General features: G+C 49.9%; 1 protein-coding gene across 4 annotated transcripts in view; it reads right to left on the reverse strand.

The window, feature by feature from the left end:
• CCDC33 (coiled-coil domain containing 33) overlaps positions 1-20,014 on the reverse strand; it is a 238,109-nt gene that overhangs the window by 1,537 nt on the left and 216,558 nt on the right. For all 4 annotated transcript variants that reach the window (XM_025183622.3, XM_025183623.3, XM_025183621.3 and 1 more), the window contains 7 exons: positions 5,967-6,162; positions 5,488-5,576; positions 5,038-5,172; positions 2,599-2,656; positions 1,970-2,091; positions 1,441-1,527; positions 370-486 (listed from right to left, as the gene is read on the reverse strand). In XM_025183622.3, the coding sequence (XP_025039407.2) occupies positions 370-486; positions 1,441-1,527; positions 1,970-2,091; positions 2,599-2,656; positions 5,038-5,172; positions 5,488-5,576; positions 5,967-6,162 (804 nt within the window). The remainder of the gene's footprint in view (positions 1-369; positions 487-1,440; positions 1,528-1,969; positions 2,092-2,598; positions 2,657-5,037; positions 5,173-5,487; positions 5,577-5,966; positions 6,163-20,014) is intronic.

Raw genomic sequence — 20,014 nt, forward strand, 5'->3', positions numbered from 1 at the left:
ACAGCCCCCCTTAACCCTGAATAAAGCCAGGGGCTTATTTGTGGGAAAGCCTGTGAAAATGGTCAATGCCAGGGAGGCTGGTGAGCAAGGGACCTTTTAGGCACATGTACTTATAAGCTTCTGAACCCTATATGGAGTGCTGAAGCCTTTATAAGGTACGCTCAACCTGGCCATTAATCCTTGCTTAAGGAAAACTAGATGACATTTTGAGAGACCAATAATGTGGCTCCTACACCAGCCGGATGGACAGCAGCCACAGCAGGAGGTGAGCAGCTGAGTATGGGAAGGGTCAGTCTATAGCTGGATGAGTCCCCCCCCCCCGTCCTTGCGTGCTCATGGCTTGGCTCACATGGCATGCATATCACTGACCAGTGAGAAGTCATGCAGGATGGTGCTGGATGAGCGCCCAAAGCCATGATCTTGCTCCAAGAGCTGGGTGCTGAGGTCTTGCTTCTCCCGCCCCCATTTTCTTGCAGATTCTTCAAGCTGGGAGGGAGAGACCAGATACTTAGCGCGTTATTCTAGCGCTGCCCTGCCTGCCTGCTCACCGCAGGTTTTCTCTTGAAAGCAGAGGTGGTGCAGGCTGCTCACTGACACGTGGGAACCGGACAAGTGCACCTTAGGCTGTTCACTTGTGGACTCCCCACCCAAGACTGGCTGTTACCCAGAGCCTAGAACAGCCAGACACAGCAAAGTGCAGTCGAGTGAGGAGGCAGCTTGGAAACTATGAAACATAGCCCCTGGGCAACAGGGTTGTTGAAGCCACACAGGAGGTTCTTTTGAGGTCCATTTCTCCCCATTAGTACCGATACGGGCACCTGCTAGACTCCTGGCTACAGCCCCCCTTAACCCTGAATAAAGACAGGGGCTTATTTGTGGGAAAGCCTGTGAAAATGGTCAATGCCAGGGAGGCTGGTGAGCAAGGGAGCTTTTAGGCACATGTACTTTAAGGCCTTGATGCTGCTCTTCTGAGCTCCCATGGTCTGGGCCTCAGATTTGTCAAAAACTGATGTTTCTCCCTCCATGTTGTGCTCCTGCATGGTGATGGGACTCAGGGAGAAAAGTGGCACCGGACTGATCTTTTCTTGACTGTGGAATTCCTATTCACAACATTTACACTAACCACTGACTGCCTGTCTGGACAATTGTGAGAGCCATCTCTTCACCAACCAATAAACCTGAACCCATTCTCCCCTCCTGTGAGAAAGGAGCACAGATGAGACAATGCTTTGCATGTAGTCCCTTCTCCACCGGTGATCATGTAGCTATAGATACCTTGAGGGAAAGGCCAGTACCTGGGAGAACACGAAGGGGTAAGTCAGCCCTCAGGGCTGTCAGACTTCATTCTCATTCATGACACAGGATCATGCTCCTGGTAGAAATTGGGGATGGGATGCATATGCTGGGATGATGGCCAATAAGAAAGGGTTTGTCAAATACCTGGCTTTCCAGAACATGAATGCGACCTTGTGCCTTCTCCAGCTTGGCCAGCAAGGATAGCTTCTCTGCATTGGTGGAGAACATGTCCTACAACACACAACACAGCCAGAAAGTGAGATTTGGAGCCTCTACATCTCCACCCCCTTCCCATCATGACACAGGCGGCCTGTGTCCTCTTTCCCTTTACACGCCATAAAATCCAGATAATGGGGATGCTAATAGGGTGGGGGAGAGAAAAAAGCCAGCAAGAGAGTTGCTAAGCAGGCCCTGGATCTGTGAGGCTGAGGTGAAGGCACAACTTCAAATACAATATAATATTGCATTGCAGTAGTGACTAGAGCCTCCAATCATAGGTCAAGGCCCCATTATGCCAGGCACTGTACAAATCTGTCAGCAGAGACTGTCCCTGTCCCAAAGCACTTATAACCCACTAAAAAAACGGATCTGCTAGGTGCAATGTCCTGCGCATGAAGTGAAGCACTCCAGCTGGCTAACTAGGGACCCCTGCCCATGAGCTGGCCCATCTCACCGGCAAGGCTTGCTGCTGCAGGATGATGGGGGAGGAGCGGGAGCGGGCTCTGCCAAGCTCCTCCCGCAGTCTTAGGTTCTCAGCTAGCAGGCTGGAGTAGAATTCCTTGGAGAAGCTGTCAGCTGGGGGCAGAAGAACAGAGAGGATGCTCAGACCCCTTCATAGCTCCATACCTTCCAGCACTTTCCCCGCCCACCCCTGCACAGGGACAGGCTGGGGAGCCCAGGTCATTTCACTTCTTTGCCCCTGCCAGCTTGCCGTGCTGGAATCAGAGGACCCTTGGCACAGCAAGGAGCTGAGGCTTTAGGTTTCCCACACTGGGGGATCTGCACTCTGACTTCCTTCCCATAAGGCCAGACATCACATGGAGCAGCACATTACTCCACAATAGCCCCATTGGTTGGTGTAAGTTTGGGGCAGGGGATGGCCCTGAAGGATGAGCCTCTCTGCTGGGTCCTTCTGAACTTCTTCTGCATGCCTCCCAGGTGGCTGGTTGAGCTGTAACTTGGGCTGCTCTCTCTCTTCCTGCATCACTCAGGAACTGTCTGGCCCTCACATAAAACAGGGCCCGGCCCAGGCCCCTGGCTCTCACACAGAGAGAGGGGGGCATTTATCCAACAGTTGCTCACAGGTTCTAGCAGCCTCTGGAAACTTCTCTTCCAGCATGTGCTCCATCTTCTCAATCACCTTTGGAAGGAAAAGTTCAGTGGATGGGAGAGCGCCCATCATGGCCCCTGCAGCCCACATAACCCCAACAGCAGCAGGATGCTGCAGGGAGCTGGGACCATGGCTAGACAACATGTGAGAGTGTCCTTAGCACATGGTCCCAAACAGGGTCCAAATGTCTAGCTTGCACGTCATGTTGCCTTCAACTCGTGCTAAACAGGCTGAGGAGAAGCCCAGAGGGGAGTCTAGGTCAGAATGGTAAAGGCTGCTTTAACACTAGATTATTACAATGTGAGAGTCATACATGCTACCAATAACATCAAACCCTAGTCTGGACAAGGCCTTGCTCTGCAATGCTGCTGCTGGCCTCCCCTCCTGCTCAGTTTGCTCCTCTGCTCCCCAGCTGGAGGGGATTGTATGTGGAACAGACAAGGCACATCATGTCCTTTAAGGGCGTGTCTATTCTGCACACGGGCAGGTTAACACTTAAAACGTTGCAGTGGTGCACTGAACATGCTACTATACTGAGGGGAGAACATCTCCTGTTGACGTAGTTAATCCACCTCCCCCAGAAACTAAAGCTATGTGGGTGGGAGACGTTCTCCTGTCAATATAGTGCTGCCTATGCCAGGAGATAGGTTGATCTAATCACTCAGGGGTGCGCATTTTCACACCGCAAGAGATGTAGTTATACAGTGTAGGTTTGTAGAACAGACCTGGCCTCAGGTTTGAGCTCAAGGTCTACCTCTGTCCACACACATCAGCTCCCCAAACACTCAGGACCTAGGTCCTAGGACACTGCTGAGGGCGTGGATCAGAGCTTGCTAGGCCCAAACCCTGTCATTTTTCTGTGCGAGTGCAGCTCCAGCCACAGATCCCAGTCAGAGGCTCTGCTCAGTGCAGTATGGATGTATTAAGTTGCAAAATAAGCAAACATGATTCCGGGATGCATTAACAGGTGTGCTGTGAGCAAGACACGAGAAGTCATTCTTCCGCTCTACTCTGCTCTAGTTAGGCCTCAGTTGGAGTATTGTGTCCAGTTCTGGGCACCGCATTTCTAGAAAGATGTGGAGAAATTGGAGAGGGTCCAGAGAAGAGCAACGAGAATGATTAAAGGTCTAAAGAACATGACCTATGAGGGAAGGCTGAAGGAATTGGGTTTGTTTAGCTTAGAAAAGAGAAGATTGAGAGGGGACATGATAGCAGTTTTCAGGTATCTAAAAGGGTGTCATAAGGAGGAGGGAGAAAACTTGTTCATCTTGGCCTCTGGGGATAGAACAAGAAGCAATGGGCTTAAACTGTAGCAAGGGAGGTTTAGGTTGGATGTTAGGAAAAAGTTCCTAACTGTCAGGGTGGTCAAACACTGGAATAAATTGCCCAGGGAAGTTGTGGAATCCCCATCTGTGGAGATATTTAAGAGTAGGTTAGATAAATGTCTATCAGGGATGGTCTAGACAGTATTTGGCTCTGCCATGAGGGCAGGGGACTGGACTCGATGACCTCTCGAGGTCCCTTCCAGTCCTAGTATTCTATGATTGATTAGCACAGCTCTGAGACCTGGCTCCAGGAATGCCAGGCCTGGTTTACAATGCAGTGTACATGATCAAGCGCGGGCTTGAAACACCAACTCTACAAACCTGGATCCCCGGGACCAGGGCTTAGTGTGCAGTGCAGACAACCATAAGAGACCAGGACCTCTAGGCATTGGGCAAGGGACTATGGGTCTGGGCAGAGAATGTCATTCAATCTGCCTTCTGGGGTTTTGGGGGTCTCACTGCTACTCAGATCCCAGCTTCCCAATGCTGTTCAGACTGCAGATTGTGAAAAGCTGAATGACTGAGCTTCTGCATTAGCATGAATCACTTTCATCACACTCCACACTAAGGACTCAGCCAAGGCTGCCCTACAGGAGCTATGGGATGCCAGGGTCCCATTCTCTGGTGTACAAGGGAGCTCATGGTGTTGCGCAGATGCTTTGCAGTTGCAGTTCCTCTCTCCAGGTCAGGTTCCAACACACGAAAATGAAAAGCCAAGCACTTCATGCAGGAGGTTGGCTGGTTGTAGCATTGCATCCAATACCAGCCATGTAATACAATGTGCCTCTATGCCTTGCCACCAGGATATGGACAACAAAAGGAGAGCAGATGCAGGCAGGAAGATCCTGCCTTGTTAGTGAGTCTATGGGGTCCAGATCCTGTGTGCATAGATGATGCTGACAAACAGGACACCAGGACAGGTCCCCAGTGGGGTTTTCTGTGCTGTAGCTCGTTGCAAGGTCTCCCTGGAGGGAATGCACTATGAGCACAGGCTCTGTTGCCCAGCATGGAAGAGGAACAAAACCCTGTGGGACACCCAGCTGGATGCCCTCCTCTGCACCTCCGGGGCACCTGTGCTCTGCTCACCTTCTCCTGCTGCCGCACCGTATCCTCCAGAGCTTTCATCTTGGTGATTTTCTCCTGGTATTTCCTCAGTACTGTCTGCTGCTGATGCTGCTGGGTTCGCTGCTGCATCACCAGCTCCTTCTCCCGGTCATTCTTCTGGTGGGGGAAAGGCAACCATCAGTTCCCTTAGGAAACCATCAGATCCCTGTTCTAATGCTTCTTCCTCACACTCCCAGCTTTGTGCTTCTACCCTTATGCTATGAGCCATCTCTGACATGCCCTAACTCCTCCATCAAACTCTCTTCTTTTACATGCAGCCTTCTTCTGAGCTCCCCTTACTAAGGGCAGCCCAGACCTTTGGCCTTGTGCCCTGGACATGGTATCTGTTTGCACTAGACCATGAAGCCCTCAGGACAGCATTGATTATGCTGGAATAATGGCCCAGCAGGCCAAAGCCATCTGCACAGTTACCCGGATCAGCTCATTCTGCAGCTGTTGCACACGGTCTTTCATCCTGCTCATCTCCACTGTCCCAGCAGCCAGTTTGTGCTTGAGGGCCACTGTAAGAGACCACACAGCCTGATCAGTGCCCTGCAGCATGGAGTCGTGTCTGGTGGATACAAGCGGCTCTCAGGACTCCCAGGGAATAGGGGGAACAGGTCTATTTACTAAGGCCAACAGTGCCCAATTAGGACTGAGGAACGTTGGCCAAGAGGGAGAGTCCTGGAGGAGAGGTCAAGGACGGAGATAACAGGGAATGAGGGGCACTGCCATAGCTGGGTGCGGGCAATGGAACTGTGCCTGGCTCTAGACAAGGCGATTAATCCTTCACTTTCCCACTCCCTGTAACGTCACAACCAGAGAACCTCTCCACTCTTCCTCATGGTGGCCTCTTCCCTCCTTGGCTCCCACTGGGCCGTGCAGAGGCAGGGTAGAGGCGCACAACTTACCTATACTGTCCACTATCTCCACCTTGGTCATGACATCCACATCCACGTCATTCAGCAGTGTGCGGCCCACTTCCTCATGCATGCTCAGATTGCGGCGCAGCGTGCTGTTCTCCGCCTCCAGGCTGGCAACACGCCTGCGCAGAGACAGGATGTCATCTGCCATCTTCCTCATGGCCAGACGGTAATTATCCAGCTCCTGCTGGCCACAGGAAAGCATCTGTTACAGCACATTCAGCTAGCACGACCTCAGCATAAAGACACATGCTTAGCTCTTCATCTCCCTTCCCCCCACTCACTCTAATGACCAAGGGGCTGGCCAAAGGCTTCTGCCACCAGACAGAGCAAAATCCTGGCATTGGATGGGAGAGCTGCAAACCACATGGATGAGCTGTATATATTTTCCCACCCAACATGTATAGAACACAATAGCCACAGCCCCCAGGTGCTCAGGCATGCACCATAATGTACTGAACTTGTAGAGCTCAAAGCCCTCTGGACCTCATGCTACAGACGGGGGAAAAGGGACAGGAAATGACTCACCAAAGGTCACTAAGTCAGTGGCAGAGTGGCAGGCCCCAGTTTACCTGTCCCACATTAACCACTGAGTGATGGAATCAGTCCTGGGTATATGTCAGTTCTTTGCTCTGATTCATAAAGCTCTCATCATAGCAGCAGTGATGTTCTCAGAGGACTGAGAAGATTACCGAAGAAGCCTCAGAACAGGAATTATACCCAGCCACATAGGGCAGCAGCACACCACATGCTCCCTCTTGGCTTCAGTTCTACTTACTAGTCCTGCCTAGATCCATAAGAACTTAACAGCGGCTGTACAGGTCAGACCAAAGATTCATCTAGTCCTGTATCCTGTCTTCCAATGCCAGGTGCACCAGAGGGAATGAACAGAATAGGCAATCATCATCAAATCACAGACTCATAGAATACTGGAACTGGAAGGGACCTTGAGAGGCCATCATGTTCAGTTCCCTGCCATCACGGCAGGACCAAGCACCATCTAGACCATCCCTGACAGGTGTCTATCTATCCTGCTCTTAAATATCTCCAATGATGGAGAATCTACAACCTCCCTAGGCAATTTATTCCAGTGTTTAACCACCCTGACAGGAAGGTTTTCCTAATGTCCAACCTAAGCCTCCCTTGCTGCAAATTAAGCCCATTGCTTCTTGTCCTATCATCCGAGGCCAAGGAGATCTGTTCCAAAAAAAGTTTCGTCCGAAAGAGAGCGTGCACACTGCAAAATTGCATTGAAAAAGCAATCTGCTTTTTTGAAAGACAGCATCCAGACTGAATGGACACTCTCTCACATGTAAGCTGTGATTGCTATGGATGGAACAGCCACCACGGCACCTGTGCTTTTTACTCTTTCCTTTTCTTCTGAAAGAACTCCCTCTTCCCTGTCCACACACGCCTTTTTGCAAAAGAGCTCTTTTGCAAAAATGCTTCTACCTTGTAGAATGAGGATTACCAATGCCGGAAAAACCCCTCTGTTCTTTCGATCTTCTTGCGGAAGAACGCATTTGCAGTGTGGACATTCCTCAAATTTTGGTGGAAAAATGGCCATTTTTCTGACAAAACTCTGTAGTGTAGACATACCCTCACAGTCCTGACAAACAGAGGTTAGGGACATCATCCTGGCTAATAGCCATTGGTGGACCTATGCGCCATGAATTTACCTAGTTCTTTTTTAACCCCATGAAAGTCTTAGCCTTCACAACATCCTCTGGCACGGAGTTCCACAGGTTGACTTGTGTATTGTGTGAAGAAATATTTCCTTTTGTTTGTTTTAAATCTGCTACATTTTAATTTACTTGATGACCCCTAGTCCACGCACTCCCATCTTTGTATGTAGGTATAAACCCCTGCCAAAAGGAAGCTTTCACTTTAGGCATCTGACCAAGTGCGCTCCAGCCCACAAAAGCTGATGCCCAAATAAATGTGATAGTCTTTAAGTGGCCAATGGACTCCCTATTGTTTTTACTGAAACAGACTAACATAGCTAGATCTCTGAACCCCCTAGATGATTTGCATTTGCTCAGGTAAAAAGGTCACATGCCAAAACAGAACATGCTAAGGGATGCACCAGCTTTCTTAGGGACCCTCTTTTAAGTATTTTCTCAGGGAGACTGTTTATGACAGTAAAGGGGCTCTTTCATTTAGCAGTAAAAAGCATAATGAGATCTGATGGCTGGAAGCTGAGGTTGGACAAATTCAGATGAGAAAAAAAGGTGCAATGACAGTCCTTGAACACTAGAACAATATGCTGATGCATGTGGCAGATTCTCCAACTCTCGAAGCTTCTAATTCCAGGTGAGGTGTCTCTTTCTAAAAGATGTGTGCCAGCTCCAACACAGGCTATTGGGTGAGCATCATGAGTATTTTTCAACGAGACTTTTTTTGGTCAGAAGATGCCTATTTGTCAAACCCAGCCTGTGACAGACAGAACCACACCTCCTGGCTGCTGCCATCTGATAGAAGATTAGGGTTGTCAGGTGTCCAGTTTTGAACTGGACAGTCCAGTATTTGAGCTTTCTGTTCAGGAAACAAATTGAGAAAATATAAATGTCCGGTATTTTCTAAATAAGATGTAATGTAGATTGTGATGTAATGTCAAGTGTGTCCAGTATTTTTGTTGAAACCATCTGGCAACCCTATAGAAGATATATATGCTGGCCTTGGGGTGAACAGTTTTCTGTCCCAAGTAACCAGGGCCGGTGCTGCTACAGCACAAACCAAGGGCCAATTAAGAGTCTGCGGCTATGTCTACACTCGCAGCTTCTTACGTGAATAATATGCAAATGAGGCTAAGCGTGGAATATCGCCCAGCCTCATTTGCATACCTAACGAGACAGCTTTTTTTCAGAAGAGGCTCTTGTGCAAGAAAAACCCTTCTTGCGCAAGAAAAACCCTCTTGCGCAATGCCGTTACACGTATTACTTTTCAGGAAGAACAGCGTTGCGCAAGAGGGTTTTTATTGTGCAAGAAGGGGCAGTGTAGATGCTCCTTCTTGCGCAAGAGCCTCTTCTGAAAAAAATGGTGGCTCATTAGGTATGCAAATTAGGCTGGGCGATATTCCATGCTTAGCCTCATTTGCATATTACTTGCGCAAGAAGCCGCGAGTGTAGACATAACCTGCCAGAAGCAGCAGGCTAATCAGAACACCTGCAGCCCATAAAGGACCTGGTGGGGTTAGTTTAAAAGGCTTCCCTTCAGGGGGGGCTGGCAGGCGAAGGACTGGGAGTGAAGAGCAGAAGGTGCGCTGGGGAAGAGCAGAAGGATTTGGTACTGGGTGGAGTTGGTTGGGAAAGTGGTTGCAGGGAAAAGCTGCAGGTCTGTTGGTAAAGGAATTACTACCTGCTGCCTCTGCCGTTAGGGGCCCCTAGTCCAGAACCCAGACAGAGGGCAGGTCTGGATTCCCCCGCCCCCAACCTTCCCTGCACCACTACAGAGACTATCCCTGAAGGCAGGAGTTTGGGACTAAAGAGGGATTTCACCCCAAACTTGCTTGACTGGCCTTTGAGGAAGATAGCTCCATAGGCTGTGACCTACCCTCTAGTAAAAGGCGAGAGGGGCCATAGTGAGCCTCTGAGGCAAACACTATCCACCTAAAAGTGCAGGGCCTCCCGAGGCAAGGCCAGAGCTCTGTCACGCAGCCCTTTCTGAGGACATCTATATCAGCTTGGATTCATTTTTCATTGGGAAGGAACTCCAGTTCTGGAATGGAATTTCTGGTCAAAATGAGGCAGGAATCATCCCAGACAAGCCAAAAGCCCAGTGGCTAGGGCAGTCAGTTCCATGGGGGTCAAGTCCCTATTTTTCCTCAGGCAGGGCAGGGATTTGATCCCAGCACTATCACATCCAAGGGCTGCTACTTTCACATAGATTTCCATTTTTTTCCAATGCAGAAGGGGAAAAAAATGGCAAAACCTTGTTTCACACATCCTTTTCTTAGTTCTAGTTGTGGGCTTTGATGCAGGACTCACTGGGGCAGGTTTCCTGACTTACGCTATTTAGGAAGTCAGAGGAGATTATCACAATGGCTCCTTCTGAACTTAAAACTTTTTAATAATTCTGCGAAAGGGGTTGTGTATGAACATTACTATCACCATTTTAAAAGCAGAAAAACTGAGACACCAAGGGATTAACCATGGCTTGCCCAAGGTCAATAACAGAGCTAGGGATAACATCTAGAAAACCTGACTCCCAATCTGCTGCTCTAACAACTAGACCACATTGCTCCTCATCTGCATGTCCTATAATTATAGAAATGAATTCCCTACCCACCAATCCAACTAATAGCCAGTGAAGATCCTAAGAGAGGAACACACTTGGGGTGTGTCTAGACTACATGCCTCCATCGACGGAGGCATGTAGATTAGCCAGATCGGAAGAGGGAAATGAAGCCGCGATTAAAATAATCGCGGCTTCATTTAAATTTAAATGGCTGCCCCGATCTGCCGATCAGCTGTTTGTCGGCAGATCGGGGCAGTCTGGACGCGATGCGCCGACAAAGAAGCCTTTCTTGATCGACACAGGTATGCCTCGTGAAACCAGGTTTACCTGTGTCGATCAAGAAAGGCTTCTTTGTCGGCGCATCGCGTCCAGACTGCCCCGATCTGCCGACAAACAGCTGATCGGCAGATCGGGGCAGCCATTTAAATTTAAATGAAGCCGCGATTATTTTAATCGCGGCTTCATTTCCCTCTTCCGATCTGGCTAATCTACATGCCTCCGTCGACGGAGGCATGTAGTCTAGACACACCCTTGGTGGAAAGGGAGCAGGAAACCAGTATAGCAAAGTGAGGGCATAGAAAAGACTGGATTTATGAACTCTCAATGCATGATCTCCTGGGGGACTGAAGCTGAGCAGATCTCTCCCCCACTGGCATAATTCTAGCTAAGCCACTGGCATTTCATACTGGCCGGTTTGTTTCTCTAAAAAGCACCAGCTCTCCTCTCCCCTAGCAAGGCCTCCAGCCTGCTGTGCATGGAGGCCGGGAGGTGATAACGTTGCCATGGTTTGGAGCCCAGGGGCAAGGGCACTTCGGAGCCCTATCTCAGGAATGGATGAAACAAAAGCAACAAGCAGCTGCATTAGCTAAGAGAAGCAAGCTGGGGTTCTGGCCAAGGTCACAGGCTCAGGGAATGCCAGCTAAGTTCCATTCCCACAGTTTTCAGAGCTGTGGCCTGCAGTGAGGCAGAGAGGATGGCTGCTGCTTGGCATTTCAGATCTAACAGTGCTACCAAGTATGCAGAACACAGCTGCTGGGTCTCCCAAAAATCCAACTAGGCCCACGCACAGCATACTCCTGTGCTTTCAATACTTCCTGAGACCTGCAAGCAGCCCATACCTACTGAGCTGCCATGCTTTGTCAACATGACCTGAGTCTCTGATGAGGAACATGCCAGCTGCCTTCCTGTAGACCCTACCTGTCACACTGTGTCCATGCAGGCACATGGACCTGCCAGCTTGTCCATCCTCTTGGGAGCCAGTACTCCCTCTGCTCACAAAACATGACCCCAGACTTTAAGGAATGTTGAACGATTTGTCCTTCTGGGTGGTGAGTGCTTTGAACTTTAAGCAAGAGGCACTTCCGATTCCAGTCTAAATCTGCTGCTGAAGTAAAAGTGAAGCAGCAGCACACTGCCCCTGAGACACCTTCATTTAGTCTCAGCTCAGTGCAGTTTTTCAGGCACATGCTTTGGCTCCCTTCAGGGTGGCATCAGACATGCTGCAGGGCACACACATTGGAGGAGAAAATGCAGCATGAATAATAAGGAAATAAAGTAAATCTAGATTCTTTTAAACATCTGCCTCAGAGGCAATACTATTTCAGAGCAGAACTGCAACAGGATAGAAGCTAACAATGGGGTGGTAAAATGTACTCTGCACACTGCACGGCTTCTGACACTGCACATAGCAGTCACTAGTAAAAGGGAAGCATCTGCTAAGGTTTCCCACAGCTCTTTCCTACTTTAAATAGAAGGAAAGACTCTGATGTTGCTGTGTTAGGAATGGCTAGCAACTGCTGATTTGCTCCTCCAGCCCTGTGGATGTTTGGCGTTCTCATGATGATTGAAGGCAGCTGCTTGATCATGAGCCACCAAATATGGGGAAATCCTTGGAATAAGTTATAGCGAGTGGACAATGACATCTGAGCTCTGGCCAGCATATCCTGTTGTCATGCACTCTCTTGTTCCACAGGGCATGAGCTTTCTATTGTTATCATCAATTCTGGCTGATACCAGCTAAAGGACATGCAGCCCAATGGGAGAGGTAAGATCTCGCCCAGTGTAAATCAGGAGCAACTCCATCAAGAATCAAGCTTCAGAGGTGACCATCTCCACAGAGAAATTCAGAGCACAAATGGTTTAAGAAGAAGCCTTCTGACTCACAGTCCCCTCTCCCTTCTTCTTGCACTGTGGTGGAAACACTGGTGGAATGGTAAATAATCACAGCTGTTCCTAGATTCCAAGACCTGAAAGGACCACTGTGATGATTAGTCTGCCTTCCTGTATAAGATAAACCAAAACCAGATCCCCAGTAATCTCCTCTGAACTAGAACATGTCTTGAACAAAGCTGTCCAATCTCAGTAAGTTCTTCTGGTGGTTAATTACCCTCACTGTTAAAAATTTACACCTGATTTCCAGTCTGAATTTGTCTAGTTTCAACTTCCAAATAGTGATCAGTCAGTTATACAGACCAACCTGTATTGGATGGCAAGGGCAACGTGTTTTAATGCAGCTAAAAGCAAAACCATACTTCTAGAAACAAAAACTACAGGTCCCATTGAGAATGCAGGGGACTATATCCTGGAAAGTGGTGACTCTGAAAAGCACCTGGGGGCATGGTAAACAGCCAGCTGAACAAGAGCTTTCAGTGCAATGCTGTGGCTAAGAGGGCAAACATAATCCTTGCATGTATAAGCAGGGAAATAGCAAGTAGGAGTATGGTTCTGGAATTATCTCTCTATATTGCAGGAGTGAGCCCAATTTTGGAGACTGGGTCCAGTTCTGGTGTCCACACTTCAAAAAAGGTGTTGAAAAATTGGAAAAGGTTGAGAAGAGAGCTACAAAAAAAATTAAAGATCTGGAAAACCAGTCACAGAATGAAAGCCTCAAGAAGCTTAATCTATTTAGTCCATACAAGCAAAGGTTAATGGGCGACTTTCTGTTAGTAGACAGCTTTTAACTTAGCAGGAAAAGGCATAAAGAGATCCAATGGTTGGAAGCGAAAGCGAGACAAATTCAGGCTACGGTGCATTTTTTTAACAGTGAGGATAATTAGCAATATAGGGGATTCTCCATCGCTTGTAATCTTTAAAGCAAAACTGGAGCTCTCCAGCTGAAGTCATGAGTTTGATGCAGAAATTACTGCCTGAGGTTATGTGGCCTGTATTTTACAGGAAGTCAGAGTTTATTATCATAATGACTTTAAAATCTAAGAAGCTATAAACTTGACAGACCATCATATTTGCTCCAGTTAAACAGTCTGAGACACTGATGGAATCAGGTGAGGACATGACACGCTGTGCCAGACGAAGAAGCGGAACATAGCTTAAGAAGCAGTCTGTACAGGAGGAAGTGGTCATGTCTGAACTGAAAGGTGGTCAGCCCCTCCAACAGCTGCCACAGCTTCATTGCTTGGGGCCTTGGGCAGAGACAGCCATGACAGAGCTGTCTGCGTATCAGTACTGCTGACATCAGCTCTCAGCCTTGGTGCTGGCCTTCAAGAGAGTTGCACGTGGCTTGGAGCCTTGGGGAGGCCCGTTTGCGTGCTTGTTTTTTAAACAGAGGCTATTATCAGCTAGAAATTGCATGAGTCCCATTTCTCCACTTCAGTGGAGCATCAGCCTTGCTGGCATGCCTCGTGCTCTGCAGCCAATTAGCACCCCTTAGACTGATTAGGCACTTTGATTTCCATGCACCAAAAGAGCCCTAATATTGTGACTCTGCCCTGACACACATGCTATCCTTTCAGGGCATCCCCTATGGGAAAGCCAGATAGACTTGAACAGGGATGAAACCTATGGGGTTCTTATAAACATGATTCCTAAACCCTACAGATTTTAACAGAGACAGAGTTTTTAAACAGGGTTTCTAAAACATCTCCTATGGGCAGCACAGGGTTCCCTGCTGCACTTGGAAGGTTGGTTATACAGAGGCAGCAAGTGCTTCATACCATTCTGAACCCAACAGAAGTGACCCAACAGCAGCTCTGATGATTCCCCTCCTTGAATGCGAAGCTGGGTCAGGCCAGCCTTCTGTCCAGGTCAACAATTTTGGTAGGGCCTCTAATTGGCCTGGGTCTTACATGCGCTCCACATGCTGTGCTGCTGTGGAAGGAGCCCATCAGAATCCTGCTACGGTGGAGCCTGGGGCTGGCACATAGACATGTGCACTGGGCGGTCTGGGATGTTAGGTCAGCTGCCACACGTGAAACCTTCACCCTGAAGAGCTCACAGGTTAATCAATAGGTATTCACAGAACGGCTTTGCTTTGTTATCTCCTCTCATTTTTGCTGACAGGCAATGTGGTTCATTGGACTGGGCATGACATCAGAAACCCCTAATTTATGGCTAGGTTTCTCAATGTAACACAGACTTTGTTGCATAGGAAATCCCAGCCTGGGGTTTGGTGCCATCTGGGACTAGCCTATACCTAATTACTCCCCTGTTCCATGCAGTGTTGCTCATTACAAGGAAATACAATACAAAAACACATCACAGTACATAGAATCCTAGGGCTGGCTGAGGAGGTCATCAAGTCCAACCCCCTGCCAAAGCAGGACCAACCCCAACTAAATCATCCCAGCCAGGACTTAGTCAAGCTGGGACTTAAAACCCACTAGGGATGGAGATTCCACCTCCTCCCTAGGGAACCCATCCCAGTGCTTTACCACCCTCCTAGGGAAATAGTTTTTCCTAATATCCAACCTAGACCTACCCCCACTGTAACTTGAGACCATTGCTCCTTGTTCTGCCATCCGTCACTATTGAGAACAGCCTCTCTCCATCCTCTTTGGAACCTCCCTTCAGGAAGTTGAAGGCTGTTATCAAATCCCCTCTCACTCTTTTCTTCTGCAAACTAAATAAGCCCAAATCCCTCAGCCTCTCCTTGTATATCATGTGCTCCAGCCTGTAATCATTTTGGTTGCCCTCCGTTGGATCCTCTCCAATGCATCCACATCCTTTCTATACTGGGGGCTGAGAACTGGATGCAATATCCAGATGTGGCTTCACCAGCACTGAATAAAGGGGAATAATCACATAAGAACATAAGAACGGACGTACTGGGTCAGACCAAAGGTCCATCTAGCCCAGTAGCCTGTCTGCTGACAGTGGCCTACACCAGGTGTCCTAGAGGGGGTGGACCGAAGATAATGATCAAGCAATTTGTCTCGTGCCATCCATCTCCAGCCTCTGACAAACAGAGGCCAGGGACACCATTTCTATCCCATGGGTAATAGCCTTTTATGGACCTAACCTCCATGAAATTATCTAGCTTCTCTTTAAACTGTGATAGAAATGTAGCCGTGTTAGTCTGGTGTAGCTGAAACAAAAAACAGGACTATGTAGCACTTTAAAGACTAACAAGATGGTTTATTAGATGATGAGCTTTCGTGGGCCAGACCCACTTCCTCAGATTGGAAGAAAATTGGCACAACCATATATACAAAAGGATACAATTTAAAAAAATGAACACACATGAAAAGGACAAATCAAATTTCAGAACAGAACGGGAATGGGGGAGGGGAAGGTAAATGTCTGTGAGCTAATGATATTAGAGGTGATAATTGGGGAAGCTATCTTTGTAATGGGTAAGATAATTAATGTCTTTGTTTAGACCGATATGTAAAGTGTCGAATTTAAGAATGAATGACAGTTCAGAGGATTCTCTTTCAAGTCTGGTGTGAAAAGGTCTTTGAAGCAGGATGCAGGTAATCAAGTCATTCAGACTGTGCCCTTTCTGGTTGAAATGGCAAGAAACTGTTTTTTCTTTGTGATCCTGTCTAATATCTGTTTTGTGGGCATTGATCCTTTGGCGAAGTGTCTGAGATGTTTGTCCAATATACATAGCAGACGGACACTTTCGGCACATGATTGCATAAATTATATTTCTGGATGAGCAGGAATATGTGTTCTTGATCTTATAACTCAATTGGTTAGGTCCAATAATGGTATCAGCAGAGTGAATGTGTGGACAAAGCTGGCAACAGGGTTTGTTGCAAGGGAAGGTTCCAAGGTTTCTTTATTCACCCTCTCCACACCACTCATGATTTTATATACCTTGTAGTCGGTTTGCCTGCCCGGAGGGGTTCCTCCTCCTCCGGCTAGGTGGGTGGCCACTCCGCCCCACTACCCTGCCCCTTTAAGGCAACCCCAGTTAGTTCCCAGGGAGCAGTCAGGCCCTCAGTCCAGGGCGTGGCAGCAACAAACCAACTCAGTCAGTTCGTAAGGAGTGGCCAGGCCCTTGGTTCAGGGCATGGCAGCAAACAAACACAGTCAGGGAGCTCCTTGTTCAGGAGAGGTGCAGGCAGATCACCTGTGGTGGTGGCAAGGGGGAAGACTGCCACTCAATAGGTGGGTGGCAGGAGGGGGGCTCAGGTCTACCCATTCCACTGCACCCCGGCCCTAGGAGCAGCAGTGCAGGCTGCTACGGCTCAGCGGGGGCTCCAGCCCAAAACGCGCCAGCCTTGGGGCCTTTAACTGCCCCCACTATCCCTGGGCCACTTCCGTCCTCCCCCTCGGCCGGTACCTGGGTGTTGGGCAGCGGAGGCAGTCAGCCCAGGAGGGTCTCATCCCACTGGGGCGGTCTGGTCCAGTCCTTCACCGCTTGCAGGTCACTGGGGTTCAGCTGGGCTCTGGGTGAGGTCGGGCGGTTGCGCCAGGCCTCAGGGTCAGGGTCAGGGTCCGTGGGGGTCCCAGGTGGTGCCTCCAGACAAGGTATCTGGGGCTGCTTCTCCCGGTTCCGGGGCAGGCACTGGGGCACAGGACCCGGCTGGCCCTTTGGGTCCTCCACCGCTTCTGTGCAGGTAGGCTGGCTAAGCTGGGCCTTCGCCTCCCAGGCAGGGAGCCGGGTGTCTGCTTCTGGGCCCCGGTAGGTAGGAGGCCCGGGCCAGGCCTCAGTCCCCACTTCCCAGGCTGGGAGTCCTGGGGAGGCCTGCAGTCTCTTGGCAGGCTCAGTCCTGACTGAGGCTGCTGCCTGGGCTTTTATCATCCTGGGCCCACCCCCTGGCTTCCAGTCAGGTGACAGGGCAGGGCTAGCCTCAGCCCAACATGGCGGCTGGAGGGGTTCCTCCTCCTCCAGCTCACTGGGCGGCCACTCCGCCCCACTACACACACACCCTCCTTAAGTCCAGATCCCGATCATCAGGACTGGGCCCTTGCTCCTCCGCCAGGCGAGGCAACACATCTGCGTTGGCGTTTGCCTTTCCTGCCCTGTGGCAGATAGAAAACACAAAGGGTTGGAGGGCTAAATACCACCTCATAAGCTGGCTATTGGTGTCCCACATATTTTGTAACCATTTTAACGGTGCATGGTCTGTAAATAACATAAATGCGTCTCCAAGGAGGTAGTACTATAAAGCTTCAACCGCCCATTTGATAGCTAAGGTTTCCTTTTCTATCACGGAGTACTGGCGTTCTTGGGGAAATAGTTTGCGGCTGATGTAGATGACGGGGTGTTCCTCTCTGTCGACCTCCTGGGACAGTACGGCTCCCAGCCCACTGTCTGAGGCATCTGTCTGAACAATAAAGGGTTTATCAAAGTCGGGGCTAAACACGACGGGCTCACTACACAGAGCCTCTTTGAGTTGCTGAAAGGCCGCGTCACACTCTGGGGTTTATCCTTAGTAAGAAGTGTGGTGAGGGGAGCGGCCAAGCTGGCAAACTGGGGAACAAATCGGCGGTAGTACCCCACCAGCCCCAGGAATTGCAGGACCTTCTTTTTAGTTGTTGGTACAGGATAATTCTGTATAGTCTCCACCTTCCCCACCAGTGGTCGGACCAATCCTCGTCCCAAGTAATACCCCAAATAGGTTGTCTCCTGCCAGCCGATTTTACATTTCTTGTGGTTGGTGGTGAGACCTACGTCTCGGAGGGTTTGTAACATCGCCACCACTCTGTTCAAGTGCTTCTCCCACCCGCAACTGCAGATGACCACGTCATCGAGGTAGGCCGCGGCATACTCCAGATGGGGGGCAAGCAGGCGGTCCATCATCCGCTGAAAGGTGGCGGGTGCCCCATGGAGGCCGAACGGCATGCGTACGAAGTGGAAGAGCCCTGAAGGGGCGGTGAAAGCTGTTTTCTCTCGCGACTCCGAGTCCAACAGGATCACCAATAGCCCTTTGTAAGGTCTAGTGTAGTTATGAAATTGGCTTTCCCTAGGCACTCCAGGAGCTCATCCGTCAGAGGCATCGGGTATGCATCGAACTTTGAAATAGCGTTGACCTTCCAAAAATCAATGCAAAAACCTGATGCTTCCATCCGGCTTGGGGACCAGCACAACGGGGCTTCTCCATTCACTCTTGGATCGTTCGATTACCCCCAACTCCAACATGGTCTGAACTTCCTGTTCCACCATGTCAAGCATCCGCTGGGGAAGAGGTCTGTTATCTTCTCGTACGACCTGTCCAGGAGTGGTTCGGATGCTATGGGTTATAACTGAGGTTCGGCCCGGTTTCGAGGTGAAGGTTTTGGTGAACACTTCAATGAGACGCTGGGCTTGGTTCCGTTGGTCCTCAGACAGGGTATCCCCCAGCTGGGGTTCACCTTCCCCATTGGTCCCTGATATGCAGGGGCCCAGTGCCGGTTTTGAGGGGTAGGGTGCGACCAACAGTCCTTCTCGTTCTCGCCAGGGTTTGAGGAGGTTCACGTGATATACTTGCTTTTTCTTTCGCTGATCTGGTTGAATTTCGTAGGTGACCGGGCTCAGTCGGCGGGAAATCTCATACTGACCCTGCCAGCGAGCCAGTAATTTTGACTCCTCAGAAGGGAGTAACAGCAACACCCTATCTCCAGGTTCAAATAATCTTTCTTGGGCTCCACGGTTGTATCCCTGCTCTTGCGCACTCTGGGCGGTCTGCAGGTTCTCCTGAGCCATGGCCCCCACTCGAGAGATTCTCTCTTGGAGTTGGAACATGTACTGCAAGAGTCCTACCGAGGTCGAGGGGGTCTGCTCCCAGGTCTCCTTCATCAAATCCAGGATGCCACGGGGTTGTCTGTCGTACAGGAGCTCAAATGGGGAAAATCGAGCGGAGGCCTGTGGCACTTCTCGAACAGCCATTAAGAGCGGTGGAACTAACTGGTCCCAGTGCTTCATTTTGGCTGGCGGAAACTTCTTGAGCATCTCTTTTAGAGTATGGTTAAACTGTTCTACCAGTCCGTCAGTCTGGGGATGGTAGACGGAGGTCTGTAACTTGTGGATGCCTAAATGCTGCAGACCTGATGCAGCAGCCAGGATGTAAAGTTCGTTCCCTGGTCTGCCAGTATTCCCGCGGCAGCCCTACCCAGGCAAAGATTTGTACCAGTTCATTCGCGATGGTGCAGGCACGGGTATTTTGGAGTGGGATAGCCTCGGGAAATCGGGTTGCATAGTCCATGAGCATCAGGATGTATCGGAATCCCACCTTGCTCCGTGGAAAGGGCCCACTATGTCCACAATGTCGTGTTCTCACAACCCGGTAGAGCCTGTCTACTCATAGCTCAAACCGGGGCCACTGGGCAGCCCTTTGCAGCTCAACCACGATCCCATCAACACAGGCAAGTTGGTTGTAGGCGGCTCATAGGGTGGGATCATCCCGTTGGTCTTGGGGAAAATCCACGGTAGGTAGGAGGCCTGGGCCAGGCCTCAGTCCCCACTCCCCAGGCTGGGAGTCCTGGGGAGGCCTGCAGTCTCTTGGCAGGCTCAGTCCTGACTGAGGCTTCTGCCTGGGTTTTTATTGTCCTGGGCCCACCCCTTGGCTGGTCAGATGACAGGGTGGGACTAGCCTCAGCCCAACATGGCGGCTGGAGGGGTTCCTCCTCCTCCG

Source organism: Pelodiscus sinensis, chromosome 14, assembly GCF_052426305.1.
Source record: "Pelodiscus sinensis isolate ZL-2025 chromosome 14, ASM5242630v1, whole genome shotgun sequence".
Taxonomy (NCBI): domain Eukaryota; kingdom Metazoa; phylum Chordata; order Testudines; family Trionychidae; genus Pelodiscus; species Pelodiscus sinensis.